General features: G+C 40.2%; 1 protein-coding gene across 1 annotated transcript; it reads right to left on the minus strand.

The window, feature by feature from the left end:
• Positions 1-810: 810 nt before the first annotated feature.
• Positions 811-6,023, minus strand: ZNF281 (zinc finger protein 281). Its single transcript, XM_042785717.1, has one exon. The coding sequence runs from the start codon at positions 5,748-5,750 to the stop codon at positions 3,117-3,119; it is 2,634 nt and encodes an 877-aa protein (XP_042641651.1). The 5' UTR covers positions 5,751-6,023; the 3' UTR covers positions 811-3,116.
• Between the last annotated feature and the right edge of the window lie 9,998 nt (positions 6,024-16,021).

The raw sequence follows: 16,021 nt of genomic DNA on the forward strand, positions 1-16,021 counted from the left end.
TTGTTATTTAGAGAAAAATAAATCTGAACTCCATATTCAATTAGGAAATGGTCTAGTTCTGTTCTGTTTAGAAACATTTGTGAATGACTGCTAAGATGTGGAAAGAATGTACAAACGATTCCTAGTGATGTTCTGAATACGAAACACTTAGCATACTTCTTATTTACTTTGGAAAGTTTTTGTCATTTGCTTTTCAGCATTCTAAAAATTTTTCTCGTCATGTCATTGCCTTGATTTAAACTGCTGTCTTCTGTTCAATACTCTACTTTTCAACCATTTTGAGACTTTCAGCGCTGACACTCTTATATTCACATCTAAAGAAAAATACAAATTAAGGAAATCCACAAATTAGCTTCAGATTACCTAAAATGCTTTTAAGTATTTTGCTATCATACTATTTTTACTAGGCTTTCCTTATAATGCAAAGTTAGAGCAGTGAAAAAAAAAACAAAACAAAACAAAACAAACAAACAAAACCACAAAAAATAAGCCAACCAAAAAAAACCACTAGAGTACTTTCTAAAATCTTTACTTTGAACAAAAACCGTATTATATATGTGTCATTCTGGATTTCCAGCAGTTACAAAATATCTTTGAAGTTAACAATATGCAATTTATATATTTTTAACCAAATCCATACATAAAAAGACAGATTTTAAAAGATGGGGTTGTATGAACATTTTACCTTAAGGAAATTTGTTAGTTTTTGCCCTGGAAGCTAAAGATATGAGATAGAGCCCCGATTTCTAGTAGTGCATTCAGATACCTGACCCAAAAATAAACTGAAGAAAACAAGCTGAAAACATGTCATTAAATTGTATTATTCCTTCTCAAAGTTTAATCGCATAAAGTTTCCTTAATAGGTTCTCAAAAGTGTGACTGGATAATAGAAGTGATATCTTTATGATTTGGTGAATAATGGGTTTTATTAGTATTAAGTTAAAGCAAACAGCCAGAACAATACATATGCAACTTCTACTACACACAATATAAAGAATGTAAATTATAACCTCTGTAAAACAAAAGGTACTGAAAAAGCCAACACAGTGGTTATGGACTATTCCATCCATGGTAACAGCCTGGGTTCTGTGTTTAGAGAGCTGTTGTTGTTTGCTTATTTAAACTGAAATAGGGTGAAACACATAATCAAGTATAAAGAAAAAGTTAATGGAGTTACATGGATTCTATGAGAACAAACTCTAGTTTAGTAAGGAAGAGGGGAGAAAGAAAAAAAAAAAAAAAAAGATAGTTCATCTATTAAAAGAGATAACAAGTGGGCTCAGGTTTCAATTTTTAGTGGTGAGGGACAATGGGAAAAATTACCCAGGATTTCTGTAACAATTCATTTAATAATACACCACTTTCATAACAGAAGTGTTTTACACTTGCACAATGTTAATAACTTTATTATACATGGAAGCCTGTAATAGGCTGATTACACAATAAGACTGCAAACAACCACTGGTACTTTCCTGCCACCAGAAAAGTACGTTAAGACTGAAACATCACCAAGAGTACATAAAAAACCATCAGCATAAACATCACCAAAATTACATTAAAAAACTAATCAAAAAATACATTTGCAAAAAGTGGTTTAGAGCAGTGCCACTGCCTTTCAGCAGCTTTGAATGGCCACCAGTATTTCTAGCAGGTTTCCGTGGCTCCACAGGCATTAATCAGGATTCACATATAATAAATAATGTACCACAAAATATACATAAAGTAAGGCAATAATTCCAAAGAAAAGTTCTGTTGATATTAACAAGCCACTCAAGCTCTACTTTTGTAGTTGATGTCATCACCAGAAGCCTTTGATGGAATTGCAGCCTTAGGCCCTAAAAGCCTGCAATGATGAACTGCTGCAAACCCCTATATCCGGAGAGAGCTCCAGTGACACCACTGGTATGCTGCTGGGCACAGGGGGCCATGTTAGCTGATCCTGATGCAGGATAGGGGCCTTAGTATGTACAATTGGGAGTATATTATTTCTTATTGTACATGGAAACCTTGACATAATTCTAAAACATGTGGGTGTTTATTGTTAATCATCTGATGTCGTGAGACATCAGAAAGTACATAGTAAGATATGCACTTTCTGGAATGTAAATCTTTTTAAATGCTAGCTATTAAGTTGGGGTGAGTGAGTAGGGTAGAAGGGGAAGAAAAGGTGTAAATTGGAAGTGGAGGGGGCGGGGGGAGGGATGTGTGGAGAAAAACCCAAGATCAAGTCTGGACGAATTGGTAGCACAACAAAAGAAAGGGAACCTTATACACTAAAAGCATGTGGAAAAATGGAAGAGCAAGAGACTGACTTTTTTGAACCATGTATAATAAATAATGTATCCCAAAAGCCTATCTGGATTATGACTGTAGTTTCAGGCTGGGGTTCTAATGACATGAACCAGACGCACACGTTTTGTTCTCACAGTTTGTGTCAACAGAATCTCTTTATGGAATTACAGTCTTACACAGGAGTTCTGGGGACATTATTGTTTATATTAAAGCTACCATTCCGGGCTCTTCGTACAGACCCAAGAATATTTGCTCCACCTGTCTGGAATGAGCATCACCTGGAAGAACAGGAATACTTTAAAAACAATGAGATTTAGGTAGCAAAATTCTTTCAGATCAGCCCAGACGTAAGAGACAGCAATTTGAAATGTCATAGATCCTTTCCTCAAAAAGCTGAGATATATGTCACTATCTGTAAATTGGAAGTTCCGATACACTAGTGGTGCATAGAATTCCCATGCTTCATTATACTTTCCTGAGAGTAAAGCAATTAGAATAAACCTTAGTCCTAGGAACAAAGTTAATTTTTTGCATTTTAAACTTTTGGGCTATTCCCTGACAATCTATATAATGTAAATTTGATTGCTAAACATTGTCACTTGAACAAAACCACTATTTTAATCTATTGATTTTTGATTAAAAACCATAATAAACAGATCTAAAAAAATCACACTAACAAAATAAACTAAATATGAAAAGTTGCATTGAAAGGGCATGTTACATTATTCTTAATAGGACCGTGTAGAAACATTCCAATGGCAGTGTTGTCAAAGTAAAACAAAATTACATTAAGAAGACCCCACAGCCTGGTCACAGTCGGGACCTTACCTGTAACTCTGGCTGGTTGGGGTTTTTACTCGTGTACTACATGGCTCACTTACATCAGACATCATATTTGTATACCCTGAGAAATCTGACACTGAAGTCCTTACTCTATGGTCCACTTCTCCATTAGAGTTAGTGATAAAAGTCATTGGCACCCTGCTGCCCGACTTAAACTGAGAACCAAACGCTTGTGCAAAGTTCTCAATCTGGTAGGTTGCTCTAGGCTCTATGTCCTTCTGAGGATCTATCTGGCTAGTTAACTCCTGAGATGGGATCTGAAAGCTTGTTGAGGATTCTAAGTTCTTCTGTTCCTTCTGGCCAGTCAGTTTCTGAGATGTCGACTGGTAGTTAGATGAAGTCTCTAAGTTTTTCTGCGGATCAATGAGATCATCCAGCTCTTGAGAAGGAGTCAACTGTTGATGCGTAGCCTCCAAAGCAGACAAATAAAAGCCTGGCTGAGATCCAAGTAACATCCCAAACGGAGGTTTTGGCAACGCAGTTGGCAATACTGAGGTAACGGATTGGCTGAAGCCACACTCAAGTGGAGATGTAGTGTATATCTGCTTGTCTTGAAACAGGGTGTGGTTATGGAGAGTTACAAATTGGAAACTGGGTCCAAAAGCAAAACCAGTGCTATTGGTTGTTCTTTCAAAGGCTTGTTGGAGGTATTTGGAGTACTCTTGCAACATGCTTGCCTTATCATTTGAAACTGTTTGAGAGTTCGGGCTCAAGTTTTCTTCCTGAACCATCTCCGAATGTTCTCCTGAGGTGTGCAAGTCCACACGCTGTTCAGTTATACTGAAAGGATCTTCTTTCTGGCCTTCTGATTTGTGAGAGTACTGGTCCAAAAGGCTCTGTAAGACTTCATCAGGAATACCAGACTTGTCGTGGCAAGACTTTATGTCACTATTTAAAGATGCTGAATCGATAAGAGATAATGGAGCTTCGTTATCCATAACACTAACACCTGCAGACTGGATGACGGACTGCTGGGAAGTCATGTGTCCGACATTAATTGAAAAGGCACTGTTACTGCTTGCAGTTTGTAAGTATCTTCTCTTCTTTGAAAACTGCATGGCATCATCGTAATTGCTACCTATTTGACCTGGTTTACCACCTGTACTTTGGAGAAGGCCAATAGTTTCTACACTGGTATTGGCTACTAGGCCCAGAGAGCCACTCTGTTTCCCAGACAGTGGTTTTTGCCCCAAAATATCTGGCAGTGGTGATACAAAATTAAGGTAATGTTTGTCTGCCTGTTTTCTGCTTCCTTTTTTCAAGACCAATTTTGGCACCTTTTTCTGAAGTTCTTCTATGCCTGTGCCAACTAGACCACCACTGGAAGACACGATAGGAATATCAACTGCATAATTTGGCATGGCCACATTACTTGTAACTTGAGATTCAGTTACTTTGCTGCTACACCTATTTCCTTTGTTTTCAGTGGATGTACTTTTTGTTTTACTTTTTCTCCTTGAGGAACTGGTATTTCCCTGAGACAACGCAGCCAAGCTACCCATGCTATTTGACGATCCGGGCTCCATTCCAGCCCCTACTTTACCTATGGCTTCACCACATGTTCTTCTGTGCTTCAACAGTCTATCAGTCCTCGAAAAATACTGCTGACAAGTGTCACATTTGTATGGCTTTTCTCCGCTATGCGTCCTCTTGTGTCTTTCCATGTGGTACTTCTGGATGAACTTCATGCTACACTGGTCGCACCCAAACGGCTTCTCACGACTGTGGATCTTCTCATGTCTCTGCAGCAAGTACTTCTGGATGAAACCCATGCTGCACTGGCTGCACTGGAAAGGCCTCTCCCCCGTGTGAATGAGCACATGTCTGCGCAAGTGGTAGGAGCTCCTGAAGGCAGCGCTGCAGTGTTCGCAGACGTGAGGTTTCTGGCTGGGGGACGCAATGGCACCTTCTGCATCTCCCACCAGGGGGGGTTTGGATGAAGCGCTTGGCTTCCGCTTGGCTTTGATTCCCTGAGATTCTGGCTTTGGCCTCTTGGCCTTCTTGACCTGGGCATCGTGCTTTGGCTCACCCACACTGCCAGGGGCGCCCTCGCCTCTGCCACTCAGTAACAGGTCGCGGTGGGGATGCTGGTGCAGGTGGTGAAGAAGGCTGAGGTCCTGAATCACACTCTGGCCGGTCCCTTCCCCGCTGCTGCTCCCCAGGCCAGGGGGTCTCTCGTCCCCCGCTCCCCCGAAGAGCCCCCCGTAGTGGTGGTGGTGCTGCGGCTGCTGCTGCTCGTCCTCCTCCTGCTCGCTGGGCTTCTCCTGCTTGATGCTCACGAGAGACTGCAGAAAGCCCCAGGGGCTCCTCTGCGAGGAGGAGGGCGCGGATGGAAAAGCCCCCGCCGGCTCCTTCTTGAAAGTCATGTCCTGAGGGGGAGGAGGCGCCGGGGGGTCGGCCGCCGCCGTGGAGGAAGCGGCGGAGGCCGGAGGTAACACGCACTGCGGGGGGTGCTGGGCCGCCGGGGGGGGCGCGGCCGCCCGGGTGAAGCTGGTGACCGGGGGCAGGCGGTGGTTGAACATCACCATGCCGGGGGGGAACGTGGGCTCCATGGCCGCCGCCCTCTTGCTGCCGCCGCCGCCGCCGCCGCCGAGGAAGCCGCTGCCGAGTTTCATCCCCCGGGAAGGCGGGCCGGAGAGGAGGCGCGGCCCAGAGGGGCTGCGGGACCCGCCGCCCGCCCGCCCGCCGGACACCGCTCGCCGCCGCGCTGGCGGGCGCCCCGCTCAGCGGCTGGCTCCCGCGGCGGCCCGGCAGCCGCCGCCCGGGCGCATCGCCGCCACCCCCACCCGCGCCGACGGGCGGCCCCCGGCCCGGGCTGCACTTACGGCTCCCGCCGCCGCCTCCAGTTAAAAATAACGCCGCGTCCGCTCCACAATGGAATTAGCAGCCCCTGCGCCCCGCACTGCACATGCGCGGCGCGGGGCACGCTGGGTACGGCCCGGCCGGCCGGGCAGCCAGCAGGCAGGCAGTGCGCAGGCGCGACGGGTCCCCGCCCGCCGCCACCGCCGCCCTCGCCTGGCGTGGGCGGGGGGGGCGCCGGCGGTGCCATGTTGGTGGGCGCCGCGGCGGAGGGGCCGGCGCCGCGGGTGCGGAGGCGGGGCCGGGGCCGCGCGTCAGGCTTGCCGCCGCGGCGCGAGGATCGGGGCACGCGGCGTCCCGCCGGCCAGCTAACGGGCCCGCGCCGCGCGGGAGGCGCGAGCGGCCGCTGAGGGCACAGGTGCGGGCCCGGCGGAGCTGAAAGGGTGCGCGGTTACCGGGAAGCCGGTGCCGCGGTTCGGCACGGCTGATTACGTCAGGTCGGACGGCGGCTGTTGCTGCTGCTTTTGTCTCGCAGCAGTGACATTGAGGCGCGTGGAACGGCACTGAGTGCCCGAAGTTACTCCCAGTAGTGAGATACTACCGCTAAGAACAAATACTTCAATCTGATCGCTCCCTCAGCTGTATTTCACGCTAACAGCCCCCGCGCCACTGGTGCACATTCCACTGGGAACCTGCGCCACTGGTGCCCGTTCCACTGGAAACCCATATCACTGGTGCACATTCCACTGGAAACCCACAGCATTGCTGCACGTTCCACTGGAAACCTGCATGCAAACGGGGAAGCGTGTCCAGGGCCCCCAGCCTGCGGCCTGCCCGTGCTGGGACAGGACGTGGGCGGCGGGCCCCGGCGAGCCCACCCGTGGGCCCAGGCGCCTGCGTGCCCTGCCCTGGAGCCCACGTGCGGGGTGCTCAGGCCCACTCCTACAGCAAACACCACACTGCTAGTAACGCTGCTCGGTCGAGGTGCATGTATGGAAATAATTCATCCATATAACAGAAACAAGATAAAAGTTTCATTATTTTGAAATAGCTTTGTTAAGGGGTGAAAGTAATCGAGAGACCTTTATTTTCTAATAGAGGATGCTAATCTGCAGAGAATTCTGCTTCATTTCTAGCTATTGTCTTTGAAAGCCTTTTATATTTCTGTAGAGTTTTGCTACTGAATTCCAAATTCTATTAAAATGTAAACTTGCAGAGGTAGCTTAGCTTAAAACCTTGGCATTGAACATATTAACACACATTTTTATCATTGACATGATGGAACTAGTGCAACAAGGTGGATAGATTCCTTACGATTTTTATGCTTTATCTGTCAAAAATATTTCCCCTTGTGACAGTTCAACCTGCAAAGATCAAGTACTTCACATAGGCCTAACTGGTACAAAGCCTTGGGTCAGATTTTAAAGTCTTAAAAATATCCAATTAATGTAAAAAATAGAATTTGATGCAATTTCTATACCAAACAAAATTTCTGAAGTAAAACTTGTTCCTTTTACAATTTAAATAGTTTACTTTAAATAGCATATAAACTAAGAATTCATTTTTAGATGTAAATTATATTGTGAAAGTTTAGAACTGTCAGGTTTAGCTAAGTGTTAACAGAAAGACCAGGAATTCAAAAAACTTAAAGCAGCAGTAAAATATTAGTCAATGCCTATGAGAAATGAGTCTGTCCCTTTATTCAGGGTGTCTGTGTTTAATGGTAAGCTGGGATGCATATAAGCTAGTCCAAGCATGAAGGGCAGTAGGACACTCATATGGAAAGCCAACTTTGTCCCTCAGTTATCAAGATAAGAAACCTGTCATTTCTCTCATTCACTCTGTCAGCCTTGAGATACTCCAAGCAGACTTACCTCTGTGTTGTACACCCCATATATCAGGAAGATGAAGAGACCCTGTAAAATAAAATGGAGGGAAAAAGCTGTTAACTCTAATCATTTCAGCAGTAGAAATACCTGAAATAAACTTTCCTGGGAACAGACAAAAGAAGACACACTTCATCAAGGTCAATTTATTTTTCTATTTTTCAACATTATAAGCTGTACCTTGAGCATTTATTTGATAACGTGGGAGTGCATCACCTACAGTATTTGTGGTATTGAACTCTGGCAATGAAGAACTTAGCACTAAAGGAGCTAAAACATTAATTAGGAAAATTAATTTTATGTTTGAATGGTCTTCTGAACAAAACCACAAAATACATTAAAAAAAAAAAAAGTGAAAACACAAAGGTGCCAAAGTGAACTGAGAAGGAGCAAACATCTCTACTTCTGTTTTTTTTTTTTTTTTTTTTAACTGAAATTAGGAAAACATATATTACCAAATTCTACACTAGAAATATATTCCTGCATATATATTGAAAAAATGTATACACCCCACTTAATTATTTTAGTCATTTAAATAGAAAATAAGAGATGTATGAGAACAGAAAAAAGAGATAATGCAAGCAAGCAAATAGATTACATGATTTATCAAAGCTCCTTTAACAGCTTGCTTCAAATTGGTCTATTATTAGAAAAAACAAGCTAAAAGGAAACAAAACACTCACTTCAGGGAGTTTTTCTGAACATTTTCACGTTATTGAAGGATGTGTTTCCAGGATCTAAATTAACAGTGCGACATGTTACCAATTCTTGCAATCTGCAGGCAAAATCCTGAAAAATACAGGGAAATTACTGGTAAGAACAGAATAGCAAATGGAAATAAAATGTAAAAGATAAAGTTTCCTAAGAAAAGGCATCTGTAACTCAGATTCACCACAAGCTTATAACCTATTTTAAAATTTATTTGTAAAATAACCCTATCTTGTAATACTAATATTTATACAGGTCATTTGAATATATCAAGAAAAAAACCTTTCAGACAAAATACCTTCTGAAAAGAAACTCCATTTGAGTAACAAAGAAATTAAAACTTTTTAGTCCAACATGCAAATTACTTGAAGGCAGCTGGATTTATTTATCTGCAAAATCACTGTTAGTAGGCTGGGAGTACTAAGAGATATCATTTATATGTAATATTTCCATGGATTACCCAATGCCACCATAAAATCCTTGGGAGAGGTAGTAGTTTTGTTTCATTTATTTTGCCTAGTTTTTAAAAAAACTCCAATTCCAATACTTCCTTTCAGTTATTTGAAATTACATTAGTGACCTCAACAATAAGTAAGAATAGATTCAAAGAACAGACAGCTACATTTTTGAGAATGCCTTCATATGAAATATACCACAACTGCTTATCTGTAAGCAGAACAAGAATCGAGAAGCTTGGCAACTCAAGTAAGTAAATTACTCACATGCAAAATTATTTGTAGAATAAAATTCCAGTTCTCTCTTTAAATATAGTGTTAGTGGACCATTCTGAGACCTTTCACAGTATCACCTGAAACCTGCATTTAGACCATGGGGAAAAAAAAAAAATACAGGAAACTTTCTCTAAAGTTACACTGAAGTAAAATTAGTTATATCTGAGATTAAATACTGAAGTTACAGGAGGTAAGATGGGCACATCATAATTGCACTGGACATAGGCAACTGATTCAATTATTCAGCATACGGCTATGTAAGCAGCACCACAGGTATTTTGTAACTGAGTGTTCTGCAAAAATTCATTGTAAACAAAGTCCCTTGGTACCAAGCTTTTGAAGAATCATTTAAGTTTGATAGCACTGAAAGCTGCCAGTGGTAGCTTTTAATGTCAATGCTAACTACAGAAATGTAGATAATGTAAAAATACATAATATAAGCTGCTTTATTTGTGAATCTGAGGACCTGCTTTATACATACATTAAAAAGGGGGGAGTTGTAAAGTGTACACCTTTATTTCCTCCTATTTACCTTCCAAGTTCCCAGGATTTTAGGGTTTTCTCTCCCAGACAATAGGCTGGAATGGGTAGATGCCATAGCAAGAGACAGAGAATAATCAGCTATTGTTAAAATCAAGGAAATAAAATAATAATTAATTTCTGAGGCTGCTCCCACAAGAGTGAGTAAAATCACGTGCTGCTTGCTATTCAGGTAGTTTCATGAGTGAGAAGTCTTGTCAAAACTTTCAGTCCAAATGATACTGTCTGCTGTGCTATTAAGACTAAAACAAGAGGAAAAATTACTGCAAACATTCAAGCCTTCCAACACACTGGAATTCTTTCTTTTTAACATAGAAATGCACAAATCATGCTTTTAATTGCTTCTCAATCTCTTCTGAAATCTGTGAATCTCTCCTTATCACAGGTAAACAAACTAGTTAGCTACTTGGCTTTGGATTTTTGGTAATCTTACAGAAAATTCAGAAACAAATTATTAAAGATTGCAGATCTTAAATTAGTATGCCAAGATTTTGCTTTTCTTGAGCTTGTTATCAGCTCATTTAAATATTTAACTGTTAGAGAGATGAAGTGCTGTGGACATTCTTATCTTAATTCTTCTTGTAGATTTCTGGGAGTTTTTTGTCTTGTTTTGTTTTATCGTTGTGGTGGCAGTGTTTTTTTTTTTTCCGTTAGCATCAATAAATTATGCTAACAGAATCATCTCAAGAAGGCTTGCAATGAGTTACAAGGTCTTGACACCCACAACTGATAAATGAGGGGTAATTTTACACACAACACTGTTCATCGACAGTTACCTGTATAGTTTGTGGTCTGTCTGAGATCAAAATAAAGAGGTAAAGATCCTCAGGTGGTTTGAAGTATTAAAAATGATAGTGTCTTACATAATTGAGAGTTCAGTTTCTTTAGCTCATTAATTGCGAAAAATAAGAGCTTCTCTCTTTCTTCAGTGGGCCATGGTGTTACCTGCAGGATGATTCTGCGAGTGGCTGCCTCAACCCTTCAGTTGCTCAGGCTGGTCAGATGTTCTTTGCCTCCTGGGAATTAACAAGTGTTGTGGTCAAGCTAGTCATTTTATCCAGAACTGTTTATTATATCTGTTGGGATTTAAAAAAAAATAAAAATAAAAAAATCCTTCACTAAGAAGCATAGGAGGAACATTTTATTTTTTCTTTGTATCTTTTCTTCTCTGATACCACGAATGAACACCCAGAAGCACTGCAACCACATTATGCCAAGTAGCACATAAAGATACCCTGAGAAGGTTAAAGGTTACTAGACAGAAAAACTGTGAGAGAAAGGAGAACATACAAGCACACCTGTCATTTTTCAAGTCTCATCAAAAAGTAGGACATGTTCTTGGTAGACAGCAACTAGAAGTTAGCCTTCAACTGAGCTAGAATCCTGCCTTTTGGAGACTCAAGAACAGAACTGCTCCACGCTTAATTACAGTTCTATTTGTCACTCCATGCAGGGCATAAATGGATTGCTCAGCTTTTAAATGTGGCAGGTCTTAACAGAATCGTCCTTGCTATCTTGAATAAATCAGTCTATGGACAGTTCTAATCTTTAGCAAGTTTGTCAGGATCTGTTCCAATTTGGGTGGTACCACTGAAAGTTGACACTCTTATCAGAAGTTCATTCTGCTTTAGGGCAACAGAAACCTGCATGGCAGTTCTTTTATCAGAAGTTTCTTTCCCTGATTTTAACATGTGTGTCTCAATCTGTTACTATTTGACACTTCCTAAAAGCTTCCTTTTATAGACAACATATTACATTAAAGATTAAACAATAATGTATAATATTTTTTTGGTGTGGTAGAGAATGTTACACTGATACTTTTAATATTTCAAATTTCAGCACTTTTTCAAGATACCCATTTTCAAATATGTGGAATTACTTCATCCTTCTCCTGTTAATTTTTAAGCCTTTGATCTTTCATGTGTTTGACATAACTGAAAAGGATTTTTAAGATTCCTCAACTACGAAAATCCATGCTGGAGTACTTCAAAAGGTCAATTAAATAAAACCATATTAGCAAAATATACATGTAACACTACATAGAAGAATTGTAGAAGAATTAAAATTAATTAAATACATTCTTAGGAAATAAATACCTAATGAAAACAATATTATAAAGCATGCCTCTAGTATGAGCTTAGTTTCCATCACTGGAAAAGTTTGTGTTGCAAGAAATTTTCTGCTATATGGGAGAGAGAAAGATAGTAGATCATATGCAGCTATACTGAACTAATTTTGTCATAAATTAAAAAAATATCTGTATTGCAGCAATAGAAACTGCAGATTGCAAATATAACTCATTTTACTCACCCAATCAGTCTTCCCATAATCCTAAAAGAATTAAAGATTGTTTTGGCAAGGATAGATTAGGGGTTTACTATTTTTTTTAAATACAGACCAGTGATAGAATCTGTAAGTCTCAGGAAACCTGTGTCATACATCAGCAGGGTTAATGCAAATTCCAAAATTACAGGATTTTTCTACCATAGATGAAGAAGTTAGAAGTCGTCTACAGTTAAGAAGTTTAACATCTGAAACAGTACTGTTGGGAAATTTCAGAGTCACTGCCCCACAAGTGACTACACTTCAGCTCTTGTAGTTATCACTTAAATTAGTAGTTGCAGACTTAGAAAATAGGAGACAGTGTGACTTTGCTTCAGATTTTCTGCCTATAAAATCTAGAAGTTAAAAAAAAAAAGGCAAGCAGAAATTTCATAATGCTACCAAATTAACAGATCCTTAGAAATTTGGTAGTAATAAACTGTCATTGCAAAGGCCCTGAAGGAAATCAGCACCCACCCTGTTAAAGATTCTCTGGTGTGGCTTTTATGGCCTTGCAGAGTAACTCCGCTTTGCCTCAGTTGCATAAAGAACCAGATGGTACTTCCTTAGTTCAGAGCCATGTTAGAAAAATACTTCCATTAACGTCAGATGAAGTGGAGATGGATAGGTAGAACATCACTCCAGATTCCACACCAAGAACCTCTGCAAGACATGAAGTACACAAGCAGTTTTTCAGGCTTTGTTCTGTACACACTGCCACAAAGACAAATCTATCCTGTAATGAAAATTATATCTACCAAGAGCCTGAAACATAAAGTCTGTCTTTTAGCCATTGAAATTATTATGATTCAAAAAGGGACAATGGCTTTGGAAACACTGGTTCAACTGCTCTTATGGAAGGGAGCAGCAACAGTTGAAAAAAAGTCTGATTTTAGCTGGATGACTGGCCTACTGTCGTAATTCTTAGAGTTTAATGACAAAAAACCCCCACTTGAGATACCAAGGATGCTGTAGCACATTTCCTTCTCAGAATCACATGCTGCTAAGGAGCCACATAGGACATTCTAGGTGATATTCTACATAATACGTGCAGTAGAACAACTGGGATCCAGTATATCAAAAGAGCAGCTCAGATTCTCCGCAGCCTTAGCAAATTAGCATTCCATGTTACCAAATGTAAGCCTACCCTGAAGTTTGTTTTAGATAAAGTCAGCAATAACCTCTCTGCACAAAGATTTGTATAGAATGATAGGAAATTTTCATAAAAGAAAAAAAAAAACAAAAAAAAAAGGGTTAGAAGGGACTTACAGAGGTCGTCTGTGCACCTCTCTGCTTAAGCAAGGATAGGCTGTTTAGGTGTCAGAATAAGCTACCATGTGGCATATACAGCAAATTTCTGATGTGACTTAAGTATGTGATCTGACAGGTTCTTTTAGCCACCTTACCAAGATCCTATTGGAGCACCTAAATAAGCCTGTGTTGATCTAATTTTTGAGGTGATCCGGGTCCTTTCTTCCACCTGTCTTTAAAAAGGACAATTTGACCTCTGGAACAAGTCTGCAAGCATTACAGTCAAGGCTACAGGATTTTTTTTTTTTTTTTTTTTTAATGGGAATTTATCGTACTGTAAAGAGGATTCCTGCTTGTGTTGCTTTTTTTCACAGTTACACTTTACAAATCAAGATATTCTTTTGTAGCATACTGACTACATGCAAAGACTAGACAAAGTCGTTTTTTTTTTCTGATCAAATTAATTACCATAATCACACCACCACCATATACATCAAAAATCTAAAGACAGATACAGCTCCAGTCACAGAGAAATAGAAGAGACTGTCACACTTCTGTCCATTTTTTTTCAGTAGTCTGTTGTTCACAAACATAGACACAAAGTGGTTTGAAAAAAAAATGATGGGTGCTCAGAGCCTGGTTTTGCTATGCTGTTGCATGATTCCACTGCTGTACAAAAAGTGTCTTTCTATACAACATTGTACTTAGAATACTGGCTGTTGGGAAAGAACTGTAAATTTCATTCTACCTGCTTACTTTTACCAGCTTGTAACTTCTTCCAACTGCTATCTATTCCTCAGGCTTGTTTTCAGCCCAGAGGTTACTTTCTCAGTTATTAAACCACACTTCCTCATTTTATAAAAATTTCTCCAAGTACTTTTACTGAGCTAAGGAACATGCAGGGAAATGGATTGTATTTCACCCAAATAATTAATCCATGCTCTTTAAAACAATAAAATCTCTTTAAAACCTTTTGTATTGAAAAAATTTTGTACTACATTCTCAATCTAAATGTTGGTCTGTTCCACCCAAAACAAGTAACACACATACAAATAAGCACAAAACCTGATTGTAACATGTTACGTGGTGCATAAAATGTTGATTAACACCACATTGAGCTAAATTCTGTATTCCTTACATTTACTAGCATCTCACAACATGGTTAGCCAATTTAGTCTAAACTATTCTCAAGCCTTACAATATTGTTAACTGTGACTAGAGGGGAGAAGAACCTCTTAAGAAAGGAAACATTTAGCATTACAATAGTGCAGTTTATACTATAAGTATCACTGTAAGATCTCTATAAGAAAGCTAGAATACAGTCAAAGTGTAATCCTAGTATTATTGTCATTTACAAGTTTATATTTGAAAGTGTTTCTCCACCTTATATATACAGGCATATGTATTGCAAAATATCCCAAGGCTGTAACACATGCTGGAAGCAGCTGTGTGTTCCCCTCCTTTTTACTATATAGCAATTTAAAGCCTAAGGTTACAGCTTCTCTGAATCTGTAGACCCCAGAAAAACTTCAGTGAACTATACTGAATGCAGCATCTGTTTCTTTAAATTTCTTTTCTTGGCCTTCTTAGAAATAATAGGCTGAGCCCTATAAACCTACAGTCAATGGCTGGAAACCACCTGAGTGTTTCCCATTCAAACCAACAGGATCTGTTCCACAGATTTGAATGCATTTAGAACAGCTGCTCACTCTATCCTAAGCATTCTTATTTCATGATAACAAAAACTGTACAATAATAACTACTCATGATTAATGGTTGAATCTGTTGGGTTTATTTTTAAGCTATAACTCTAGACAGAATCTATATAGCTTTAAATATTCCTTTAAGATGTCAAGATACACATACACGTTCACACATTCTAGATGGAGTGTTAGTCATCCTAGATTTCATTACTAGTCAAAAAAAAACCTCATAAAAGCTTTCTATCTAAATTCTCTTCAGTCAGATGAATTCATGATAGACACTCTTTCCCATAGAGCTAATCTCCTTATTATGTGACTGAACAGTTTTGCCACATCCTCTCCCCCATTTTTCACGAGATCAATTCTGTTTGGATTAGATGTGGAGATACACTGCAAAAGAAACAGTATTTGAGGCATCATTCCAAATACCTATTTTCCTATTACTTGAGGTTCCTGATGCTGTCATCCTCTATTAGCAAAAGCCCTTTTGGGATTTCAAGTGGGAGTTTGCCAGAGTACACAGAAGGCTCTTGGCTCACAACAGTACAGTTATTGGTGCAAACTCCTTGAACGATTAGAAAAAGGCATAAAGACAAAACAGCCCTAAGGGCTGTCTGTAGCTCCTCCAGTGCTAGGTCAGTGAATCCTTCTCTTAAAATAATACTCACCTTTTCATATTAGAGGGAGATCAGTGTATCTGTGGCCTTTCAGATATTACTGCTGCCCTGTTGTTGCTGCAAGAATAACTGCCTTAAAATCAAACACAGAACATGTTCATAAAAAAACCTGTTATCAGAAATTATTTGAATGCTACCTCTTATCAGATACCACACATTTCTATTGGTTCTGAATTTCTGTGACAGGTAATAACTTAGGTCCAAGATTCGCACAGGTTTTCAGACATCTCAGTTGTACTGATTCCAAATTAAATTTCAGAATGAGTTAG

This window comes from Tyto alba, unplaced genomic scaffold (genome assembly GCF_018691265.1).
Source record: "Tyto alba isolate M040663 unplaced genomic scaffold, T.alba_DEE_v4.0 Super-Scaffold_1000006, whole genome shotgun sequence".
Taxonomy (NCBI): domain Eukaryota; kingdom Metazoa; phylum Chordata; class Aves; order Strigiformes; family Tytonidae; genus Tyto; species Tyto alba.

Bases quoted from the DNA above. Each gene is read 5' to 3' on its own strand.
- ZNF281 (XM_042785717.1), bottom strand. From the start codon at position 5,750: ATGAAACTCGGCAGCGGCTTCCTCGGCGGCGGCGGCGGCGGCGGCAGC.